Source organism: Aquarana catesbeiana, linkage group LG03 (assembly GCF_042186555.1).
Source record: "Aquarana catesbeiana isolate 2022-GZ linkage group LG03, ASM4218655v1, whole genome shotgun sequence".
In the NCBI taxonomy this organism is placed as follows: Eukaryota; Metazoa; Chordata; class Amphibia; order Anura; family Ranidae; genus Aquarana; species Aquarana catesbeiana.
This window is the reverse complement of record NC_133326.1, coordinates 441,387,178-441,411,377: the sequence shown is the minus strand read 5'-3', so window position 1 is coordinate 441,411,377 and position 24,200 is coordinate 441,387,178. Positions and strand designations below refer to the sequence as shown.

The following is a 24,200-nucleotide window of genomic DNA, read 5'->3' as shown; positions in this document are numbered from 1 at the left end:
ATTAATGCGTGAGGTCAGGACAGCTCGGACATGCAACTTAAACGTGTCCCACACTACTGGTGCGGGAGCAGAATGTTCATTGTCCGTAAAAAAACGAGACCATTCCACCTCAAGCATATCATCTTCTGGCAGCAAGGACAACCAAAATGGGTTCAAGCGCCAGGCCCGCTTCTGCCTGGCAAGAGACACGCTAAGAGTAATAGAGTAAAAGCTATGATCAGACAACAGCCTAGGTCCAAAAGACACTGTCAATAATCTAGGTAAAAGTTGTTTAGACATCAGAATGAAATCTATTCGGGACATCGAGTTATGCGTGGAGGAGAAACATGAATAAGCATTAGTATGCGGAAATTTATGTCTCCGTGTATCAATTAGATGAATGGATGAGGTTATTTTATGTAATTTAGTGTCATATGTCCTCATTGTAGCTACTGTCAGTGGGCGAAGTCTGTCTAGGGTATCATTCATTGTGGAATTAAAATCCCCCATCCATACTGCTTGCACTGTGGGGTATCTTGCCATGAAGGAGACACCCTCCAGTATTATAGTAATAGAGAATGGAGGGGGTACATAGAAAGCTAAGATTAGGAAGGGTTACCCGTATAGTTTAGCAGATATAAAAACATATCTGCCCTGAGGGTCTGTACATATATCTCTCCTGGCTCAAAGTGTATGGATTTTGCAATTAAAATAGATACACCTCTGAAATGGGATGTAAACGTCGAGTGAAATGCCCATCCTACCCAGGGGCGACGTAAGGCCATCTGTAGCTTACCGTCTATATGGGTTTCCATCAATGCTATTACATCAGCCCTCTGTTTCTTAAGGAATGTGAAGGTTGCCGACCTCTTGAGCGGTTCACGCAAGCCCCTCACATTCCAAGTAAGGAATTTTATAGACGCCATATGGAGTTCTCACAGATCAATTTCAGTGTTAAGGCGTGTATCCTGAGTCTCACCAGTACCTTTATACAAAGATTATGTATGTGTATGTACAGTACTACAAAATATAACATCAAAGGTAAATTTTCAATATTATTCAAAAAATTATATTGATTCAAAAAGTGTAAACATAGTACTTCTTGCATTTTAAAAAGTAACTTAAACATTTTCCCTCCCCTCCCCCTCCCAGCCCTGCACTGACCCCAACCTGTGCGGGCATACTTCCCAAACAAAACTGAACTTGAAATCCGGGAAAAAACAGTCAGCTTCATCTGAAATAAAAGAAAAAACCAGGGTAGCCGTTGGGTTTTAGAACCCGGGGTAAACATATCCCACAAAATCATGTATAAAGAAAATAGTTGCGTGTATTCTCTGGGAAATGTAAATGAGTGTAATTGTAGTTGAACGGCTTCATTCCAGGTTCGATGACCGATTTCCCTAAAGGTGCGTGGGGCAAAGTCACGCTGCACCATACACGTGTTCTGTAGGACTATTACTGACCCGAGGCTCCGGTCCTCAAAATAATAAGTGGTAGTACATAGTTTCTCCTGAGGTATTTAAGGCAAGGTCCCTCATGTTGTAAGAAAAGAGGCTTGCGGTCCCCTGCCGCAATACACGGCCATGTGCTATATGTGTTGGGTTATTCATTCTCTTTCCTGTTATCTCGGCGCTCCAGCCAGGCGATGGTATCTTCAGGGGTTTCAAAGAAAACGGCTCGGCCATCATCCTCTACATGAAGGCGTGCGGGGAATAACATTGAGTATTTAAGATTTTTGATGCGCAGGCGCCTCTTGGCTTCGGTGAAATTTTGTCTGCGTTTCTGTACTTCAGTGGAAAAATCAGGGAAGATGGCTACCTTGACGTTGTCAACGGGTATATTACCTTTCAACCTTGCCATGCGCAGCGTTGCGTCGCAGTCTCTGTAATTTGGCGATAAATGTTCGGGGTGGGGCACCCTGTGGTGGTGGCCTAGCGGGCATACGATGTGCTCTTTCGACAGCAAACGTGGACGAAAAGGCCTCTCTGCCATACGTTGTAATTAGTTCCAAGAATGTGGTGGGGTCTTTCCCCTCTGTCCCTTCTGGTAGGACAATGAAGCGGAGGTTACACCTGCGAAGCCTGTTCTCCATATCATCCTGCTTTGCCAGGAGTTGATTGATCTGGTACTGCATGCGTTCAGAGGTAGTCTGTAATGGCGGGATCGCATCCTCCACCTCCCACTGTACTGTGTGCAGAGTCCAGGAAGGGGGGATGTAGTGCTGGTGATGAGGTTGGGAGCACCAAGATGGCTGCCGAGACTAGGCCGAAATCACTGATTTGGGGTTGTCACTGTGTGGGGGGGCACTGTTCAGTGTGTGGGGGGGCTCCCAGTCAGGATCCGGTGCAGCAAGATCGGCTTTTGGTGGGGGAGCTAGGCATCAGTGGGGCCAGAACGCAGCACTTTTAAAGAGGCCGGGAGGAGCAAGATGGCCGCCGGAGCCCAGGACCAGGCCGAAGCCGCGGCCTGGATTTGAGGCCGCCGCCGCACTGAGGGGTACCGCTCCGCCTGACCCCCTAATCGGAAGCTTGCAGGGCCGGGTTCGCTTGTGGCAGGAGATCCAGACACCAGGGATGCCAGGAAGGGGTATAGATGAGGTGAGGAGGGTGAGTGGAGCAAGATGGCCGCCGGCATCGACCAGGCCGAAGCCGCGGCCCGTATTTGTGGCTGCCGCCGCGGAGGAGCGCCGTGCCGCTCGGAGCTCTCAGCCGACCAGAAGACCACTGATACAGGTCCGGATATGAGTAAGATCCTCAGGAGGTATGTCAGTCTGCTCGGAAGATTACTGATAGGCAGGATTAATGTGGATTCAGGAGTATTGGACGGAGCTCGGGTCTTCCACGTCCTACTCCATGCTGTAGCAGGCCACGCCCCCAGGGAACACACATTTAACCCCTTGATCACCCCCTAGTTTTAACGCCTTCCCTACCAGTGACATTTACACAGTAATCAGTGCATATTTATAGCACTGATGGGTGTATAAATATCAGTGGTCCCAAAAATGTGTCAAAAGTGTCCGATCTGTCCAATCAATATACGCTCTTTGCGTTTTTTTTTTATACCAAAAATATGTAGAAGAATATATATTGGCCTAAACTGATGAATTAAAAAAAATGGGGATATTTATTATAGCAAAAAGTAAAAAAAATAGTTTTATTTTTCAAAATTGCCGCTTTTTTTGTTTATAGCGCAAAAAATAAAAACCGCAGGAGGTGATCAACCACCACCAAAAGTAAGCTCTATTTGTGGGAAAAAAGGACGCAAATTTTGTTTGCGTACAGCATTGCATGACCGCATAATTGTCAGTTAAAGCGAAGCAGTGCCAAATTGTAAAAAGTGCTCTGGTCAGGAAGGGGGTAAAATCTTCCAGGGCTGAAGTGGTTGATATCTATTAAGAGGAAGATGTTGGCTGTCCGCACTGACCTCTCCTACCTGCTTACACGTGTGGAAGACAATGAACAGTGACAAGACGACCAAGATGAGGCTATCAAAGAGCTTCAAGAGAAGGTAACTAAGCTTACAATAGCTGACAGAGCAGTGTTATATACGATTGAACACTTAGAAAACAGGAATAGGAGAAACAATCTGCTTGCAGGGGATACCTGAGGCAGTTACAGACAAAGAATTGCCTAATGTGGTGCGAGAAATTCTAAAACCCCATATCGGGACAGTCAGAGTCTAATGATATATACGCTTTGACAGAGTCCACAGGGTCCAGCAATCACGTAATGTTTCTACAAAGCAACTGTGTGAGGTTATTTGTAGGCTACAATACTTTGAGGAGAAAAACGCAATTATGGTCCAAATACGAGAACCATCATCTGCCAATTTCGAAAGTGCCCCTATAACTATATTTCCAGACTTGTCAAAAGAGACACTTGAACATTATGTACCACTGGGGCTTCCCTGCATGTCTGGTGGCAACTAAAAACAGCCGCTCTTCAGTCCATAGATTTCCAGAAGATTTATACAATTTTTGGTCTGATCTCAATATAGACCCACCAGAGCTCCCTGATTGGCACGAGTCTGTTGCAACTTTTTTCATATCTCGACTCAAATTGGAGGAGGTAAACTAAAGAATTAAAGTACCAAAGAATAATAAAGTTTTCCTTCACTCTAATTGAGAAACTTTTTTTTTTTTTTGGGCTATAAAAATAACCGAATATATACATCTACCTAAATATTACCTTTTGAATATTGCCTTTTAATAATTTTTTTTCTCATTAGACTCTTAATAAACTTAAAGCGGAGTTGCGCCTAAAAAAAAAAAAAAATCAAAGTCAGCAGCTACAAATACTGCAGCTGCTGACTTTTAAAATAAGGACACCTGTCCAGGGCACCCGCTATGTCCGCACCCGAAGCCGACCCATTCCTCCGCTCCGGGTCCGCAGCGGGGAAGACAGCGGGGAGGGGGGCGGAGGAGGGGGTCAGACATGGCGTAGATCGCTGTGGATACTGCGGCAATCTTTCGCCAGAAGTGGGAGCAAATATCTGTATTAGAAAGGGAGGAATCCGAACAGCAGAAGTTCAATTTTGGGGTGGAACTCCGCTTTAATAGATTAAATTTGTTAATTGCGTGTTAGGAATGATGTGAAGTTCTTCTTCCTTTGGTAAACCCCCTTAATATTAGGGTTAGTCTTTGGTCGGGGAGCTACCGCCCCCCTCAGCGCACATTTTAAGCGTCCCGTTTTTTGGAGATCCCCCATCCCAAATGGGGATCTGGGGCTCAGAATCCTTGCTATGCAGCCGGGCGATCTGGCCCCACTGCAGTATATTGTGTGGTGTAAATGTGTGTCTCCCCCACCAACTCGGTTTATATGTTTAAAGGCCATGTTCTTTTTTTTTCAAATGACTACACTGAACTTCATCAACCGGTTTAAACGCTACCCATTATCCTACGTGGTATTATAGTTTATGAGATACTAATAAGGCAAAAGGGATCGCTATTGGCTTTCAGAAGAATACCTCCTTTATATTGGACTAGATGATGGCAGATGATTATAGGAGATTCGCAGTGTACCTTGGCACATATATACTATCCAAACACTAAACAATCAACCTTTTTTATTTGCATGTTGTCTAAACTGAAAGACTTTGCCATAGGGACTACTATACTAGCCAGGGATATTAACATTCCACTAGACCCACTGGTAGATACTTCCCTTGGGTGTTCTAATATTTCCTGCATAAGTCTTTCTCAGGTTAAGAACAACTTGCATACAACCCCGTTAGTAGTCATCTGGAGGATTTTACATCCTAAGGAGAGTGATTTCTCTTATTATTCTAAAACTAATGATTCTTTTTCTAGGATAGACATTTTTTTTTTTTAAAATATAGACTACTGCCGCCTTCCTCTTGTCAAATCACCTCCCATAGGGACTTGTACCTTATCAGATCATGCCCCAGTTTCAATTAGTCTGACTTTTTCTAGTCACCTTAACAACAATGTAATTGGAAGTTAAATGATTTCCTTCTGATCCGTTAGACTATATAGACCTTTTGACCTTCTTGGCTCGTTACTTAATGCAGATATAAAATCGTATGCAACAGTCTTGGCAACTAGATTATTCGCCCTGATCCCACACTGGATAAGACCAGATCAGACAGGCTTCGTCCCAGGCCGCAAGGCCAGGGATAATTCCTTGCGAACCCTGTCCATTTAATTTGTTAGGTGAAGCTCCCAGCCCACCCTGCTACTTTCTACTGACACAAAGAAGGAGTTTGACGGGGTAGACTGAGACTACTTGATAACAAGTTTAACTTTTCTTGGATTAGGCCCTAAAATGTTCCATCGAATTGCATCTTTATATACAGTGCCTTGAAAAAGTATTTACACCCCTTGAGATTTTCCACATTTTGTTATGTTACAACCAAAAATGTATTTTATTGGGATTTTATGTGATAGACCAACACAAAAGTGGCACATAAATGTGAAGTGGAATTAAAATCATAAATATGTGAAAAGTGCGGCGTGCATTTATATTCAGCCCCCTTTACTCTGATACCCCTAAGTAAAATCTAGTGGGACCAATTACCTTCAGAAGTCACGTAATTAGTACACAGAGTATACCTGTGTGCAATTTAATCTCAGTATAAATACAGATGTTCCGTGAAGCCCTCAGAGGCTTGCTAGCGAACCTTAGTTAACAAACAGCATCATGAATGCCAAGGAACACACCAGACAGGTCAAGGAATAAAGTTGTGGAGAAGTTTAAAGCAGGGCTAGGTTATAAAAAAACATCCCAAGCTTTGAACATCTCAAAGAGTACTGTTCAATCCATCATCCGAAAATGGAAAGAGTATGGCATAACTGCAAACCTACCAAGATATGGCCGTCCACCTAAACTGACAAACCGAGCATGGAGAGCATTAATCAGAGAAGCAGCCAAAAGGCCCATGGTAACTCTGGAGAAGTTGCAGAGATCCACAGCTCAAGTGGGAGAATCTGTCCACAGGACAACTATTAGTGGTGCATGCCACAAATCTGGCCTTAATGTAAGAGTGACAAAAAGAAAGCCATTGTTGAAAGAAATCCATTAGAAGTCCCGTTTTGCAGTTTGCGAGAAGCCATGTGGGGAACACAGCAAACATGTGGAAGAAGGTGCACTTGTCAGACGAGACCAAAATTTTAGCATTTTGCTTTTAGACCAAAAAGTATGTATGTGTGGCAGAAAACTAACACTGCACGTCACCCTGAACACACCATCCCCACCGTGATGGTGTGTTCGGGGTGATGTGCATTGTTAATTTTCCACCACACATAGTATTTTGCTTTTAGACGAAAAAGTTACATTTTTGGTCTAAAAATTGTGGTGGCAACATCATGTTGCGGGGATGCTTTTCTTCAACAGGGACAAGGAAGCTGGTCAGAATTGATGGAAAGGTGGGTGGAGCCAAATACAGAGCAATCTTGGAAGAAAATCTGTTCGAGTCTGTAAAAGACTTGAGACTGGGGCGGAGGTTCACCTTCCAGCAGGACAACGACCCTAAACACACAGCCAGAGCTACACTGGAATGGTTTACTTTAGATCAAAGCCTAATCATGTGTTAGAATGGCCCAGTCAAAGCCCAGACCTAAATCCAATTGAGAATCTCTGGCAAGACTTGAAAATTACTGTTCACAGACACTCTCCATCCAATCTGACAGAGCTTGAGCTATTTTGCAAAGAAGAATGGGAAAAATTTTACTTTCCAGATGTGGAAAGCTGGTAGACACATACCCAAAAAGACATGCAGTTGTAATTACAGCGAAAGGTGGTTCTACAAAGTATTGACTCAAGGGGGGCTAAATACAAATGCACGTCACACTTTTCACATATTTGTAAAACATTTGGAAAGCCATTTATCATTTTCCCTCCACTTCACAATTATGTGCCACTGTGTCTTGGTCTATCACATAAAATCCCAAATACATACATTTACGTTTTTGGTTGTAACATGACAAAATGTGGAAAATTTTAAGGAGTATAAATACTTTCAAGGCACTGTACACCAATGTTTCTCAACTCCAGTTCTCAAGTACCCCCAACAGGTCATGTTTTCAGGATTTCCCTCAGATGAAACGGCTGTGGTAATTACTAAGGCAACAAAACTGATCAAATCACCTGTGCAAAATAAAGGAAGGCCTGAAAACATGACCTGTTGGGGGTACGTGAGGGACTGGAGTTGAGAAACGTTGCTGTACACAACCAACTGCTCAGATAAAGGTTAATGGTTCTCCAAGTGATGCATTTACTCTTAGAAAATGGGTACACGACAGGGGTGCACACTGTCAATGTTTTTATTTTCTATCTTTTTAGAACCTTTTCTTTCTATGGTATGGTTGACTCCTGAAGTACATGGCGTGTAAATGAAGGGTACGGAACATAAATTTGCTGCATATGCAGACAATACTCTATTTTATGTCCAACAACCAAGGATCACCCTGCCAAATTTTCTGATGTGAACACGGAAATTTCAATCTATATCCAATTTTAAAATTAATATAACTAAATCAGGAATATTAAATATATCAGTACCCCTTCTGAAGCTGAGATCCTTGAACCACTAGTTCCCTTTTCCTGACAACCAAATACTTTAAATTATTTAGGTATCCATCTTACACCTAATCTCTCTGACCCATTTTGATATAATTATGTTCCTTTGCTTAATAAGATTAACCTCTTCCTGACCGGCGCACGCCGATGTACGTCGACAGAATGGCACGGCTGGGCAAATGGACTTAAAGGTACGTCCATTTGAATTCCCTGCCGTGCCTTTGCGTGCGCGTTGCCAGCCGGGAGCTCCGTGAGTCGGGTCGTGGGTCCCGTGGATTTGATCGCCGCGAGGATGCCCGTGATCGCCTCACGAAGAGGACGAACGGGGAGATACTGTTATAAACAGCATCTCCCCGTTCTGCCTAGTGACAAGTGTCACTGATCTCTGCTCCCTGTCATCGGGAGCAGTGACCAGAGTAGCGAGACAGCTAGCCCATCCCCCCTGAAGTTAGAAACATTCCCTTAGGACATACTTAACCCCTCCCCACCCCCTAGTGGTTAACCCCTTCACTGCCAGTGTCATTTATACAGGAATCAATGCATTTTTATAGCACTGATTGCTGTATAAATGACAATGGTCCCAAAAATGTGTCAAAAATATCCGACATGTCCGCCATAACGTCACAGTCACAATAAAAATCGCTGATCACTGCCATTACTAGTAAAAAAAAAAATTATTAATAAAAATGCCATAAAACTATCCTCCATTTTGTAAATGCTTATTGCGATTTTTTTTACAAAAATATGTAGAAGAATACGTATCGGCCTAAACTGAGGGAAAAAATGTTTTTTTATATATTTTTGGGGGATATTTATTATAGCAAAATGTAAAAAATAATGCGATTTTTTTCAAAATTGTCGCTCTTATTTTGTTTATAGCGCAAAAAATAAAAACCGCAGAGGTGATCAAATACCACCAAAAGAAAGCTCTATTTGTGGAAAAAAAAGGACGTCAATTTTGTTCGGGTGCAACGTCGCACGACCGTGCAATTGTCACTTAAAGCGACGCAGTGCCGAATCACAAAAAGTGCTCTGGTCAGGAAGGGGGTAAATTCTTCCAGGGCTGAAGTGGTTAAAAACCTTACTTACGTAAGTGGTCTTCCCCTTGCCATTCTTGGCTGGGTAAGATTAATGTCATAAAGACAAACATCCTCCCCCGAGTTTTGTATGTTTTTCAAATGTTAAATCTAGGAGTCCCTATAGGATTTTTTTTCGATGCTTCAGTCTATTATTTCACACTACATTTGGAAGTGACAAGGTACTAGAATATCCCGTAACTTTTTAGATCGCCCTAAAAGATCAGGCGGGCTGGCCTTACCAAATTTTTAATTATATTATCAAGTGATTACCTTATCACATATAGTAGACTGGAAATATGCTAGAGAGAATAAACTCTGGGTTGGACTTGAAGTGGCACTTGCAGACATGGCTTCTGCGGTTGCATTATGGCTACCTCGTTCAGCGAGGGGGCTGGCACCCACGGTATCTCCACGGACTACATCTACCCTGGCAATGTGGGAGTCTTTGCACTCCCGGCATTGCTGGGAATATAATTGTCCTTAATGTCATTGCTTAAACATAACTATTTTATGCCAGATGCTTTAGATAAGGGCTTCAAATTACGGTTCCCAGAGTCCACGTCATTATTGCACCATATGCTAAGGGATTCTAAGATCAAACCCTTACGGTCCTTGTGTGGACTAACACAACCAACATTCATGGACCAGTGGCTATATGCCCAACTGTCTTAATTTGTTTGGAGCCTCCCACAACCTATTTGTTCTCTGAAAGAATAGAACATCTTTGAAGCCGTCATGCAATATAGGGATACGCCATAGCACTGTGTCGTTCAGTTTTATAGAGCTCTGCTGACCACATGGGTCACTGGAAATTAGATTTGTAAACTAGACTTACAGATAAAGAAAAAAAGATTATACAACTTTCTTTCATGTCTGCTAGTTACTCCAGAAAGGAAGAGGTAAATTATAAATTTCCTACCCGATGGCAGAATACACCAGTTCTGTACATGTCAAATTCATCCGTGTGTTGAAGAGAATGAGGACGTGCAACGCGTGCTCATATATGGTGGTTTTGTCCTGTGATACGGCCGTTTTGGGAAGAGGTGGCAGACATGAGCTCTCATATAGGGTAAAGTAATTAGACTTGAACCAATAGGCCAATATAGGAAGACTGTGAGCCATTATTTATTAAATGCTGCTAAATCTTTGATCCCAATTGATCGATCATTACGAAGGGTCGACGATCTCCGCTTAATGGAAGAATTAACATACGTACATACGGGGAACAAGGGTTTAATTGATAAATATTCTAAGATGTGGGCAAGTTGGTTTGAATTCAAGACCACTACACTGTATTAGGATATAATTTCAGACCCATAAAGTTAGAGAAAGACAATGTGTTCTTACATTTGATGGAATACTTATTTTAAATACTGGCTGCTAATTGAACATGGCTTACTATTTTTTTCTTTATCTTTGTTAGTCACAGGACCCCCCCCCCTCCCCCGCCAACTTCCTTTCTCCTTTTTTGTACTCTCCCTTCCTGGCTATTCCTTCCCTCTTTCCTTCTACTTCCCTTTGGGGGAGGAGAGGAGAGAGGGAAAGTGTAAAAAGTTTGCGTTTTAAGCAGAAGACAACGTAGGTTAAATTTATGTTTAAAATATGCGGATATTTAGCCAAATGATATTCTGCGAGCTACAGGTTTAAGAAAGGTGTATTAGTTGCTATGGCAATATTTGTGCATTTTCCATTTTCATATATCATACATTGTATTGTTTTCTCATGAATTTGCAACAAAAAATGAAAGGAAAAAAAAAAAAAAAAGCACGATTTGAACATTTTTTTTACTTTCTGCTATAAAACATTTCCAAAAACAAAAAAAAAAAAAGTAAAAAAAAAAACAAAATGTATTCATCAATTTAGGCCAATTTGTATTCTGCTACATATTTTTGGTAAAAATAATGCCAATAAGCGTATATAGATTGGTTTGCGCAAAAGTTACTGAGTCTACAAAATAGGGGATAGATTTATGCCATTTCTATTATTTCTTTCTTTTTTCACTAGTAATGGCGGCGATCAGTGATTTTTAGCGGGACTGCGACATTGCGGCAGACAAATCGGACACCTAACGAACATTTTTGACACTTTAGGAACCAGTGACATTACTACACTAATCAGTGCTAAAAATTTGCACTGCTATTGTACTAATGACACTGGCAGAGAAGGGGTTAACATCAGGGGCGATCAAAGGGTTAACTGTGTTCCGTCACTGTGTGTTCTAACTGTATGGGGGAAGGGCTCACTGGGACAACACACAGATCCGTCTTTCTGCATAGCAGAAAGACAAGATCTGTGTGATCTCCCCTGTCAAAACGGAGATTTGCCTTGTTTATACAGGCAGATCCCCATTCTGTCACTGTGGGGAACGATCGCAGGTGGCCGTCAGGCATCAAGTCCACCGGACCCCCTGAATGGCTTTCCCCGTTGGCCAATGGGGGGGGATGGGCGTGCCCAGAAATCGCCGTTTACGAGCCCGACGTACACCTACCGTGATTTGCGCAGCCCAGCCAACCGGCTGCAGTATTACTGCGCCGGCTGGTTGGCAAGCAGTTAAAGAATATGATCTTCTGAGTATTTAATAATAGTTGGTGAATTAAACGGATAACGGCACGAGAGATGTTGCAATTTTTATGAAGAATCTGTGTGTTGATATTTGTGTAGGCAGCGTTCTGTTTATAGACAAATGTTTTTTGAAAATTTTGGCTTGTCATTAGCGCAGAGGTTTTGGTTTATAGATGCTTTGTCAATGCTGTGTGGTGGGAAAGTGATAAGTGCAACGAAAAATGACGTCAGTGCTCGTTCATATAGGGTTAACACTTTCCACAGAAAGCCGAGGGAAACTAGAAAATGACACCCGCAACGTGCAAAAGTGAGCAATTCCCTCTGCCCATCTAAAATAGCCTACTTATTAAATGAGTCTTCAAAGGCAGGGTACACACAAAGGCAATGCCAGTGACTCTGAACCTGGAAAAGTGCTCCACAGTGCAGAGCACCTGCTGCCATTTTTCTGCACCCCAGTTCCTATGTTTTTGAGTGTAGGACATGGAAACAAGGCTAAGTGACTGAAATTTACACAAAAACATAGTAACTGGGGCAGACAACTGGCAACAGGTGTTCTGGACTGATGAGTTAAACCTTGTAATAATTGACTGTAGCAGGAGCCAGTTTGAGAGTGTATGCAGGAAACGGTGACACATAGTAGATGTTCCCTGAAAGTTTGGGGCTGCAATTCTCTAAAGAGAGTTGGAGATTTGGTCAGGATCAATGGTGTCCTCAATGTTGAGAAATACAGGCAAATACTTAACCATCATCCCATACTATCAGGGAGGCATTGGTTGGCCCCAAATGTATTCTTCAGCAGGACAACAGCCCCAAACATGCAGCCAATGTCATTAAGAACTATCTTCAGCGTAAAGAACAAGGAGTCCTGAAAGTGATGATCTGAAAGTCTGTCTGAGAATACATGGAGACAAAAGGATTTGAGGCAGCCTACATCCACAGAGGATCTGTGGTTAGTTCTCCAAGATGTTTGGAACAACCTACTTGCCATGTTCCTTCAAAAACTGTGTGCAAGTGTACCTAGAAGAACTGATGCCGTTTTAAAGGCAAAGGGTGGTCACACCAAATATTGATTTGATTTAGATTTCTCTTCTGTTATTTACTTTCTATTTTGTCAATTGATAAAAATAAATTATTACCGCTTCTATTTCTGAAAGCATTCTTAATTTACAGTATTTTTTCACACCTAAAAGGTTTGCACAGTACCGTAGCTGGCCATACGTGGTTTGAAACCAAATATCGGCCCATGTATGGCTGTTCCCGTTCATGAGAAGTTGATCAACTTCTCACAAAATGGGACTGCTAGCAAATTTCAGTTTATTTAGTGCTGCAGCCAATAGGTGCCGATCCGGGCAGTCTCAAGCAGCCGGGAGGTTTTGCACTCTCAGAATACAAAGATCCAGCAGGGAGGATTCTCGCATCCACACAATATTTGGATGGAGGAATCGGATCAGTTTTTGGGTTTTTTTTTTTTTTTTAATTGGCTGGCTGAACGAAAAAAACGGACCAATGTATGGGCAGCTTTAGACTTGTCAACGTTTTTTAACTATAGTGGATATCAATAACCCCTCTGTGGACAAAACTTTGAAACCTGAAAAGATAGGATTTTTAAAACAGCTTACCTGTAAAATCCTTTTCTTTTGATGGACATCACGGGACACAGAGCCTCAGTAATTACTGATGGGTTATATAGGTATCACTGGTAATTGGACACTGGCACACCCTAACCAGGAAGTTAAACCCCCTATATAATCCCTCCCCTTGCAGGGATACCTCAGTTTTGTAGCCAAGCAATATAGTGTATTAGAAGAGGGGCGGGACCCTCTGTGTCCCGTGATGTCCATCGAAAGAAAAGGATTTTACAGGTAAGCTGTTTTAAAAAAATCCTATTTTCTTTCTCGAACATCACGGGACACAGAGCCTCAGTAATTACTGATGGGATGTCCCAGAGCAATGCTATCTGAGGGGGGGGGGGGGGGGGGAAACCACAACCAAGTAGGGTGCAATCAGGCCTGAGGACCCTGTACCGCTGCCTGCAGCACACTACGCCCAAAGGCGATATCCTCATGCCTTCTCACATCCACCTGATAGAATCTGGTGAATGTATGGACTGAAGACCAGGTTGAGGCCTTGCAGATTTGAGCCATAGAGGCCAGGTGCTGCACTGCCCAAGAAGCACCAATAGCCCTTGTGGAATGTGCCCTGATCTGAAACGGAGGAATCTTCCGTTTCGAACCGTAAGCTTGAAAGATCAATTGTCAAATCCATTTAGAAATGGTAACTTTTGATGCTGCCTGTCCTCTACTGGGACCCTCTGGCAGCACAAACAAAACATCAGTTTTGCGAATCTGAGCAGTTGCTTCCAGATAGGTCTTAACCGCTCTTACTACATCCAAAGAATGTAGTGATCTTTCTTCCGGAGAACAGGGATCTGGAAAAAAGGAAGGTAGAACAATGTCTTGGTTTAGATGAAAATCTGAAACCACCTTCGGTAAAAAACTAGGATGAGGGCACAGTACCACTCTATCCTTGTGTACAATCAGGAAAGAGCTGCTAATTCTGATACTCTTCTAGCAGAAGAGATGGCTACCAGAAAGATTAACTTCCTCGTCAGCAAGACCAAAGGAATCTGACGCATTGGTTCAAAGGGCTGTTTCTGTAAAACAGACAGAACCAAGTTTAAGTCCCAGGGTTTTAGGGGCGCCGTAACCGGAGGATTAAGACGCATCACCCCCTGCATAAAGTTTCGGACCAAAGAATGCGAAGCAACTGGCCGTTGGAATAATACTGATAAGGCCGAGACCTGGCCCTTGATGGTACTCAAGGCCAGTTTAATCTCTAATCCCAATTATAGAAAATCAAGAATTCTACCTATCACATATTTTCTGGGATGCCAACCCCTGGATTCACACCAGGATACATAAGCTTTCCAGACTCTATGATAAATCATCCTGGAAGCTGGCTTCCTTGCATTGATTAAGGTAGATATCACAGGACCTGAAAGCCCATGACTCTTCAGAACGTGGGTCTCAATAGCCAAACCGTCAAATTTAGCGTTTGTAAGGCAGGATGGAACACTGGACCCTGAGATAACAGGTCTGGTCGTACCGGTAGTGTCCACGGGGAACCCACCGTCATCCTTACTATTTCCGCATACCACGTCCTTCTGGGCCACCAGAAGTACTGACTTCCTTTCCTGCCTGATCCTGCGAGGAAGTCGTGGCAGTAGCAGAATAGGCGGGAATGCATAAATCAGTGAGAACCGATGCCACGGAATCACTAACGCATCCGTCCCGCATGCAAGAGGATCCCTTGTCCTTGCCACAAATCTATCTTTTTGTTGAATTGGGATGCAAAGAGATCTACATCTGGAACCCCCCATCTTTGGCATATGGCCCAAAAGACGTCGGGATGCAGAGACCATTCCCCTGGAAGTAACTGCTGGCGACTTAAATAGTCTGCCTGCCAGTTCTCTATCCCTGGAATGAAAACTGCCGATATGCATGGCACATGCTTCTCTGTCCAGACTAAGATCTGGTTCACCTCTTTTTGAGCAGCTGGGCTCCTGGTGCCTCCCTGATGATTGACATAAGCCACTGCTGTGACATTGTTGGACTGGATCCTGACTGGGCAACCCTGTAGCCTGATATTCCAGGCCTTTAGGGATAGATATACCGCACGGATCTCCAGAATGTTGATGGGTAAGGTCCTCTCGGTTTTGGACCATACCCCTTGAACCGCAGACTGTTCCAGAACTGCTCCCCAACCCGACAGACTGGCATCTGTTGTTACCGCCGTCCAGGTAACCGGCAGAAAGGATTTCCCCTTTGCAGGTTTTAGGGTATGAGCCACCAATTGAGGCTCTGACGCACCGCATGCGACAGGTGCATCGGAAAGTCTAATGCCTGAACCTTCTTGTTCAAGGCCGACAGAATACTGTGTTGCAGTAGTCTTGAATGAAACTGAGCATAGGGAACTGCTTCGAATGAAGACACCATCTTCCCTAGCAGCCTCATACAAAGGCGGACAGAAGGACCCTTCTTGGTCCTGACTGCCAGAATCAGCTCCCTTAAAGGGGTTGTAAAGTTATTTTTTTTTTTTTTTTTAAATAACAAACATGTTATACTTACCTTCACTGTGCAGCTCGTTCTGCACAGAGTGGCCCCGAACCTGGTCTTCTGGGGTCCCTCGGCGGCTGTTTCAGCTCCTCCCCGCAAGCATTTACCACCTTCATGCGAGCTCCCTCGCACGGTCGTGAGTGCTTGCGGGCGCGCTCCCGTGATACAGCCGGCGGCTATAGCCGCTCGCTGTATCACTCGGCCCCGCCCCCCGGCGCGCCGCGTCTTCGGATGTGATTGACAGCAGCGCGAGCCAATGGCTGCGCTGCTTTCAATCCATCCACTGCAGCCAATCAGCGACCAGGCTGAGCTGCAATGAAGCTGACGAGGACGAGGAGCGAAGATTCGAGGCGTCAGGTAAGTAAAACGGGGGGCCTGGGGGCGGCGGTACTGTCAAAAGTTTTTTCACCTTAATGCATAGAATGCATTAAGGTGAAAAAATTTTTACCTTTACAACCCCTTTAAGGCAGTGATCTTTGCCTGAGGTAAAAATACTTTCTCCTGGCTTGTATCTATGATCAGACCCAAATACTCCTTTCCTAAAACCAGTAAGAAGACTGATTTTTCTAGGTTGAAGATCCAACCTAGGCGTTCCAAATACCTGACTGTGGTCCTCAAGTTCCCTTTCAAGGAGGCTACCGACTGGTCTATCAGGAGCAGGTTGTCTAGGTATGCTATAACAGCTATACCCTGAGCCCTTAATCTGGCCAGAGGAGGAGCCAAGACCTTTGTGAACACTCGAGGTGCAGTGGCTATCCCAAAAGGCAGAGCCACAAACTGGAAATGGCGCCCTCCTATCTCAAAGCGCAGAAACTTCTGATGAGCGGGAAAAATGGGCACATGCAGATATGCATCTCTGATGTCTATCGATGCCAGAAACTCTCCTCCCTGCAGGGTGGAGACTACTGTCCGAACTGATTCCATGCGGAAGGATTGAATCCTTAGGAATCGGTTCAGATCCCTTAAATTCAGAATGGGTCTGACATCCCCATTTGGCTTTTGGACCGTAAAAAGGTTGGAGTAGAAGCCCAATCCTTGATCCTTCGCGGGAACTATCACAATGACCTCCTGCGACAAAAGTCGCTCTAACACTAGAAGGAGCGACTGCTTTTTCTCTGGATCTCTGGGGACACTTGACCTGAGGAAAAGAGGAGAAGGAAATTCCTGAAACTCCAGCTTGTACCCTAAGGTTACCGTGGAGATTACCCATCTGTCCTGGAAATCCTCCTGCCAGAGCCCCGAGAACTGTCGCAGTCTTCCCCCCACTCGAGCGAGCGGGGGCGCCCCCTCATGCAGAGGTCTTAGTGTTTTGCCTAGTAGGCTTCTTCCCCCAGGACTTCTTTTGTCCCTGGGGTTGACTCTTGTGTCTGGACCCAGATGGAGGAGGCCGTCGAGTCTGAAGCCCCCGGCGCTGGGGAAAGAGTGGGTCTGAAAGAGGGACGCTTACTCTTCTTCTTAACAGGTAAGAGAGTGCTTTTCCCACAAGAGATTCTCTTGATATAGTTATCCAAGTCTTCTCCAAACAACCTTTCACCACAGAATGGAAACCCAGCCAGGAGCTTCTCACATGGTGCTTCGGCTGACCAATTTTTCAACCATAGGATTCTACGTATATGCACTAACCCCAGCGACAGACGAGAGGTTTGCCTGATAGAATCTCTGATGGCGTCAAGCACATAACATAAGGCCGCTGGAAGGTTAGCCAACCCCTGGGCCTGCTGTTCAGGTAAAACTTTGATGACCTGTTTAACATGGTCTCTTAAGTATTGACAGACTCCAATCGCTGCTACTGCAGGTTGAGCCACTGAACCTGCTAAGGAGAAAACATCCTTCAATAGGGATTCCATCTTTTTATCTACAGGATCCCTGAGCATTGTCTACAGGACAAGTCAGACTATTATTTACGGAGGAAATGGCGGCATCAATGGCCGGTATTCCCCACATTTTAATAACCTTTTCTTCCATAGGATAAAGTGTTGAAAACTTTTTCGGCGGAAAAAAAACGTTTATCTGGGTGATCCCACTCAGCATAAAGGAGCTTTTCAAGTAAATTATGAACAGGAAAAGCCTGAGCTGTTTGAGGAGGTTTCAATGACCCTAAAGAAGAAGAGGGTTCTTTAACTGATTCAGGTATGGGCAACTTAAATGTGGAGCGGACCAATCCAGTAAGGCTCTGCACTAAGACTTTCTCCTCTTGGGAAGTCGCAGAGGGTCCCTCTCCACCTGATTCCTCCGAAGAGGAATCATCCGTCCCATCCCGATCCTCTGAAGGGGATTCCTCTCCTTTATCCCAGAGCTCCTCTTCCTGAGGGTCTTGGGGAACAGAGGAAGGCCTAGTGCATTTTCTTCCACCGAGTGAAGATGTAATCACGGCCATTAATCTTTCCTCTAAACCATTAATGGTTGAGGAAAAAACCTCCTGTGTAATGTATACAGGGGCTGAAGTGCCAGAAGCAGGTGTAACCCCTGACCCCAACGGCTCTCCCTGGCTAGCTGTCCCTGGCCCCTCAGGGGGGGAGGATGCTGCAGACAGGGGGCCCTCAGAACCCGAACAAGATCCCCTAGAGTCTCTGGTTCTTGGGGTGCTTGAACCTCTTCTACCCATAGTGCAAAGCAACAAGGTGGAGGTATCACAAAATGAACACTGACTGCTGAGCGATGTAGTCTGGCTAAAAGCCTTGCTACCCAATGCACAGTCTGGTGTTACCTTAGTAAATGCTGCCTAGGAGAATGCCTGTGTCCCACCTTACATGCGATCGTCAGCTCTGTGTCCCTCCAGAAGGCTCAGTGCACCTGTAATTAGTGCCTTTAATAGCCTGCAGCCGGCCCTGTGGGCGTCTGAGCACACTGTGCTGACGCCCCGCCCCCCCTCGCCTTTTGAAAAATCGAGCGCTTCACGCGCTAGCCGCCCTTCTGACCAACATGGAGGAAGGCTGGGGGAGGGAGAGGAAGGAGAGAGGCCGGTAGTGATGGGCCTGCACGTGTAATGGCAGCCGCGACGGCGGTGAAAGTGCTGTGTCTAACCGCCTTACAGACCATCTGCAGCCTCCCCCTAGTCTGGGGGGAGATATCCCTGAGGAGAACCCCCCATCCCATCCTACCTGGAGCCGGCCGGAGGAGCTTGTGCAGCTTCGAACACTTGAGACAGACATCAGCATGAGAAGGTATGTGCTCTTGGCAGCCCCCCGGTGGTCACAATAGGCATAGCATGCATTTACCTTAAAGGAGAAAACCTACTAGAATTAAAAAATTCTGTGGAATCTCCTCTTACCTTATCCAGCCGCAGTGTACTGTTACACAGACCCAATCTTCACCTCTCATGGTGGGCTCTGTTTAAAAAAAAACGTCAGACTGGGGCCCCCTACGAATAGGGGCATCCACAGTTCTGGCCCTGTAAAGCACCTGGCTAGAAATTAGGCTAGAAAAACCATTTTCTAATATGCGGGGTCCAGCTCTCTAAAAAGAGAAGCGTTACAGGTAAAACCTCGTTTCTTCGGACACGAGGCCCGGGTACCATCCAATTCAGCCTAGAAAAGACACTTTGGAATGGATCCGGTTCGCCTGGCCTGCCCCAGTATAGGATACAGGATAATCCCTTTGGAGCTCAGTACAGGACATCTTTACACGTCCATCACCTAAGACACTGGCGTAAAAACTGAGGTATCCCTGCAAGGGGAGGGATTATATAGGGGGTTGAACTTCCTGGTTAGGGTGTGCCAGTGTCCAATCACCAGTGATACCTATATAACCCATCAGTAATTACTGAGGCTCTGTGTCCCGTGATGTTCGAGAAAGAAACAGGACTACACAGCAGGGTGTTTATAGCAGGAGCTTACAAGTAATCAAAATCAGAGAAAATGTTATTGCATACCCTCCTGCTTTTGTTTATGGGGCTATATTTGAAGTAACTGCTGAAGGATGTTGATTCTAGCAGATAGCTATGAATATTGAGGATTGGACATAAGACTCAAGGGGAGAGGGGTCAGGGGTGTTGATGCGGGTGGTGTTTGGTGTGCTTGCACATTATAAAATGCAGAGGCAGGTCATTGTCTGCTCTCTTATTCTTGGAGCCCAGCCACAATACCGGACTTGTGGAAGGACTTGCATAACACATCATCTGTTTATTTATAGTTACTCTGTAATATTCCTTAAGATTTGTATATGTATGAGTAATTTCCGTTCTTTTAAATAAGGCCTTTGCTTCTTTGAACATTGTGTGTGTTATTATAACTATTACTATTCTTATTACTACTAATACTGTTAGAGTCCTAGTAGAGTGGCACAATTCAGGAAAAAGACAGAAATAGAATATTTTATATAGGGAAAACACCCTTGGATATTTGAAGCGGTGACAACAAAGTACCCTATATCTTTTTTCATAATACAGCATCTTTTGCAAAACTTTTATCTGAAGAGTACATAGCAGGTTTGCTTCATAGACTCATGGAATCTCTGGGCAACAAAGTCCACAGTAATATACTCACTTTCAATGGCCAAATAAATCTTTCTCTCTCCCTCCTTGGGGTCCTTGCCAGGTGGGAAATATGTTCCCCGAATGGTAATGGCAGCCTCAGAATATTCACTTATCCTCTGTAACGCTTCTTTTGAGGTAACTTTCCACCTTGCAGTCTGAAATTTACAGATGCTGGTTATTTAGTGAAACCAGAAAAGCGCTTATAGAATACCATAAATTGTGGATGTTAAAGCAGAGTGCACTCAAAATTAACCTTCATGAAAATAACTTAACACACATCAAATCATACATTAGGGATCGACCAATTATCGGAGCAGCCAATTATTATGGCCGATATTTGTGAATTTTCAAATTATCAGAAACTTACCACCTCCTGCCGCGGACCTCTTTTTGGGGCCCTATATGTCATCATCATCAGCTCAGGTAGAAGAATCCAGGACTCAGAAGGTTTGAAGTGCGTTGAGGCATGGGGTACGCCAATCATTACGTACTGGGCCTGCAAACGTTCTGAGTCCTGGCTTCTTCTACCCGGATAGGGTAAAGGCCGCAGCTTCCTTCACCTCGGATACTGCATGGCACGGAACGGTGGAACTGGACCAGAAAGGACACGCCAGCCAGCCACAGCAGGGCCAGGGTGCCAGCCAGCATCCACCCACAGTGGGGAACCGGGTGCTACTGCCAAGCCAGCCACCCACAGCAGGGTGCACCGTGCCAGCCAGTTTTAACCCTTATCTGTAAACTCTCTTGCAGAGCAGAGAGAAAAAAGTAAAAGTGGGGCCTGGGACCATTTCTCGTCTCAACAATCCCCAAGAAAAGCAGAAGTGTAAAACACATGCACAAACAATGTGAGCATGGGATCAGCAACTGCAAAAACAAAAAATACGTGAGATCTTTGGGCCCATCTAAGAGTTCATCATGTTGAATTATATAATGAAGCACAGAAAAAACAAAGTGAAACACCACTATCCCAGACAATAAAAGATGGGTTTCAGAAAAAAGCAAAGTGGCTAAATTCGGATGGAAGATCCCAACTAGAGGTCGGCCCATATGGGTTTTTCTCTGGCCGATGCCGATATTTAGAAATCGGGGCGGTCGATATATGATGCAGATTTTTGCTGCCGATATTTTAAGCCGGTTTTTCTTTTTTTGGCAGGTGGTACTGGTTGCCACTGATTGGCACTGGTAGGTGGCACTGGTTGGCACTGCCAGGTAGCACTGATTGGCAAATGGCACTGATTGGCACTGGCAGGTGTCACTGGCAGGTGGCATTGGTTGGCACTGGCAGTTGACACTGGCAGGAGGGATTGGTTGGCACTGGCAGGTTTCACACTGAGCTGATTTGTCAGTTTCACGTTACACTATATGTAACTGAATGCAGAGAGACCAGCTGTCAGAATTCAGCGTGATGTCGGGGGTGGGCGGGGCCCTGCAGCGGCCCGCCCAGATCCCATCGGCTAGTGTTTGATAGCTGGGTCCTGCCCACCCCCGACATCACGCTGAATTCTGACAGCTCCTCTCTCTCTGCAATAAGCCGCAGTCACTGGTCTCATCTGGCTAGTATGAAGTAATCATGTGTTTATACATAAATAAATAACTATTTATGTATATATTTATGTACAAACACATGATTACTTCATACTAGCCAGACGAGACCAGTGACTGCTGCTTCTTATTTAAACAATGCTATATAGCTCTATATTCATTATCCACTGTAGTATTTTTACATCTAAATCATCCCTTCTGTTTTGTTGATTCCCCGCTGACTACCGTTTTGACTGTTTGTATGGGCGCCAGGGACACTCACTGGTTCGCATGCCAATCAATCATGTTGCCCTACCCTCTATGCCTTTACTACTCTGATATCTCTATCTTGGTTATCCTATTTACTTTATACTACTCAAACTAGGTTCATTTTGTCCTGGGATGTCCGGTATTTCTTTAAACCTCCCTGGTTTCTGCAATTTCCGGCACCGAGGGGATTACTGTTAGTATTTAACTACTATCAAGACCAGATTAACTCCTATTGATTCTACTTTCTTCACTACATTAGGGTAATTCCATTTCTCATTTTTGGCTCTTGGGAAGGTGTTTTTTCAAAAAATACCCTCTGCATAGGTCAATTTTTACCCTCTTGTTGAGTCTGTTTCATATATTTCTTTCTAGAAATATTACCCTGTTAGCGCTTCTCTGCAAATGGTTAAGGTGTCCAAGCAGGCCAGTAGGGATGATATATGCATTGATTTTATCGCTACATCCATACCACTAATTGATCAGAAGCAGTCCTTGTAAGCCTGGTTTGTTTCTGTGCTCATGTGTTTTTGATGCCTTTTTGATGTCCTTTTGCTTTAGTATTCCAAGTAACCTAATGCATAGACCATTCTATGCTGAATTTGTATATCTGCGATTTATTCATGTATCTTTTGACGTTGATCATGAGAAACTTATCCATGCCTTTTCTATTCCCAGTAAATAACAAAAGTCACACCATCAATGTCCTGAAGAAACTATCGCGTGAAACATGTCGAGAGTGGTAGTGCTTTGCTTGTTATAAGCTTTATTAATTCAATGTTTTTTTTGTGATATGGATGTATTTTTTTTCTCATGTTTTTTATTTTTCTATTAAAATAAAATGATTGAATTTTATGCAACCTGACAATTCTTGATACTTTGACCTCAACACCCCAAAAGTCCCGAGGTTTGTCACCTCTTTGGCCCCCCTTCTTTTCAAATTTTGCAATCTCTTTATTGGGATGTGGTGTTTGTTTGGATGTCTCCATCTTGCTTTTTTGTCAATGTGAAAAGAGCGGATATTAAAAAAACGGTTTAGATCTTTGAGATCTAGAATGGGTCTGACATCTCCATTTGGCTTTGGTACTGTGAAAAGGTTTGAATAAAACCCCAACCCCTGCTCTTCCATGGGGACCACCGATATCACCTTTTGAGACAAACGATGATCCAATGCTTGAAAGAGATTTCTTTTTCTCTGGATCCCTGGGAACGTTTGATCTGAGAAAACAAGGAAATGGGGACTCTCGGAACTCTAGTTTTTACCCTAGAGTTATTGAGGAAGCCACCCATTTGTCTTGACACTCATCCTGCCAGATCCTTGAGAACTGCAGAAGTCTTACCCCCACTCGAGCGAGCAGGGGCGCCCCCTTCATAAGGAGGCTTTAGTATTTTGTTTTGTAGGTTTCCTTCCCCAAGGACTTCTTTTGTCCCTGGGGTTGACCCTGAGGTTTACCTCTTGAATTTGACTGTGGAGGCCATTGAGACGGCCTGGAGGCTGATGCTCCTGGCACTGGAGAAGAAGCTCGTTTAAATGAAATACGCATACTCCTTTTCCTAACTGGCAAAAGGGAACTTTTCCCATTAGAAATTCAGATCATCCCTAAACAGCCGTTCACCGCGAAAAGTAAAACTAGCCAGGAGCTTTTTGCAGGGTGCTTCAGCTGACCAATTTTTCAACCAAGGAATTCTTCGCATATGCACCAGCCCAAGCGTAAGTCGTGAGGCCTGGAGAATAGAATCTCTCATAGCGTCTATTGCAAAACATAACGCCCCTGGTAGCTTGGCCAACTCTTGGGCCTGCTGATCAGGAATAATCTTGAGCACCTGTTTAAACTGGTCTCTCAAGGATTGACATACACCAATTGCTGCCAGCGCAGGCTGAGATACAGAACCTGCCAGAGAAAAAGTGTTTTTTAATAGGAATTCCAACTTTTTATCCATTGGATCCCTAAGCATTTGAGCATTGTCTACCAGACAAGTTAAACTTTTATTCACAGAGGATATAGCAGCGTCAATTGCTGGTATCTCCCATTTTTTATTAAACTTTTCCTCCATAGGATAAAGTGTTGAAAACTTTTTAGGAGGAAAAAAATGCTTATCTGGGTGATCCCACTCAGAATACATAAGCTTTTCCCGCAATAAATGGATAGGAAAGGCTTGCACAACT

At 44.2% G+C, this 24,200-nt stretch overlaps 1 protein-coding gene across 1 annotated transcript in view; it reads right to left on the bottom strand.

The window, feature by feature from the left end:
• Nucleotides 1–24,200, bottom strand: part of DDX46 (DEAD-box helicase 46) — a 380,459-nt gene that overhangs the window by 20,695 nt on the left and 335,564 nt on the right. The window contains exon 21 of the mRNA XM_073620805.1: nucleotides 20,256–20,400. Coding sequence (XP_073476906.1) covers nucleotides 20,256–20,400 — 145 coding nt within the window. The remainder of the gene's footprint in view (nucleotides 1–20,255; nucleotides 20,401–24,200) is intronic.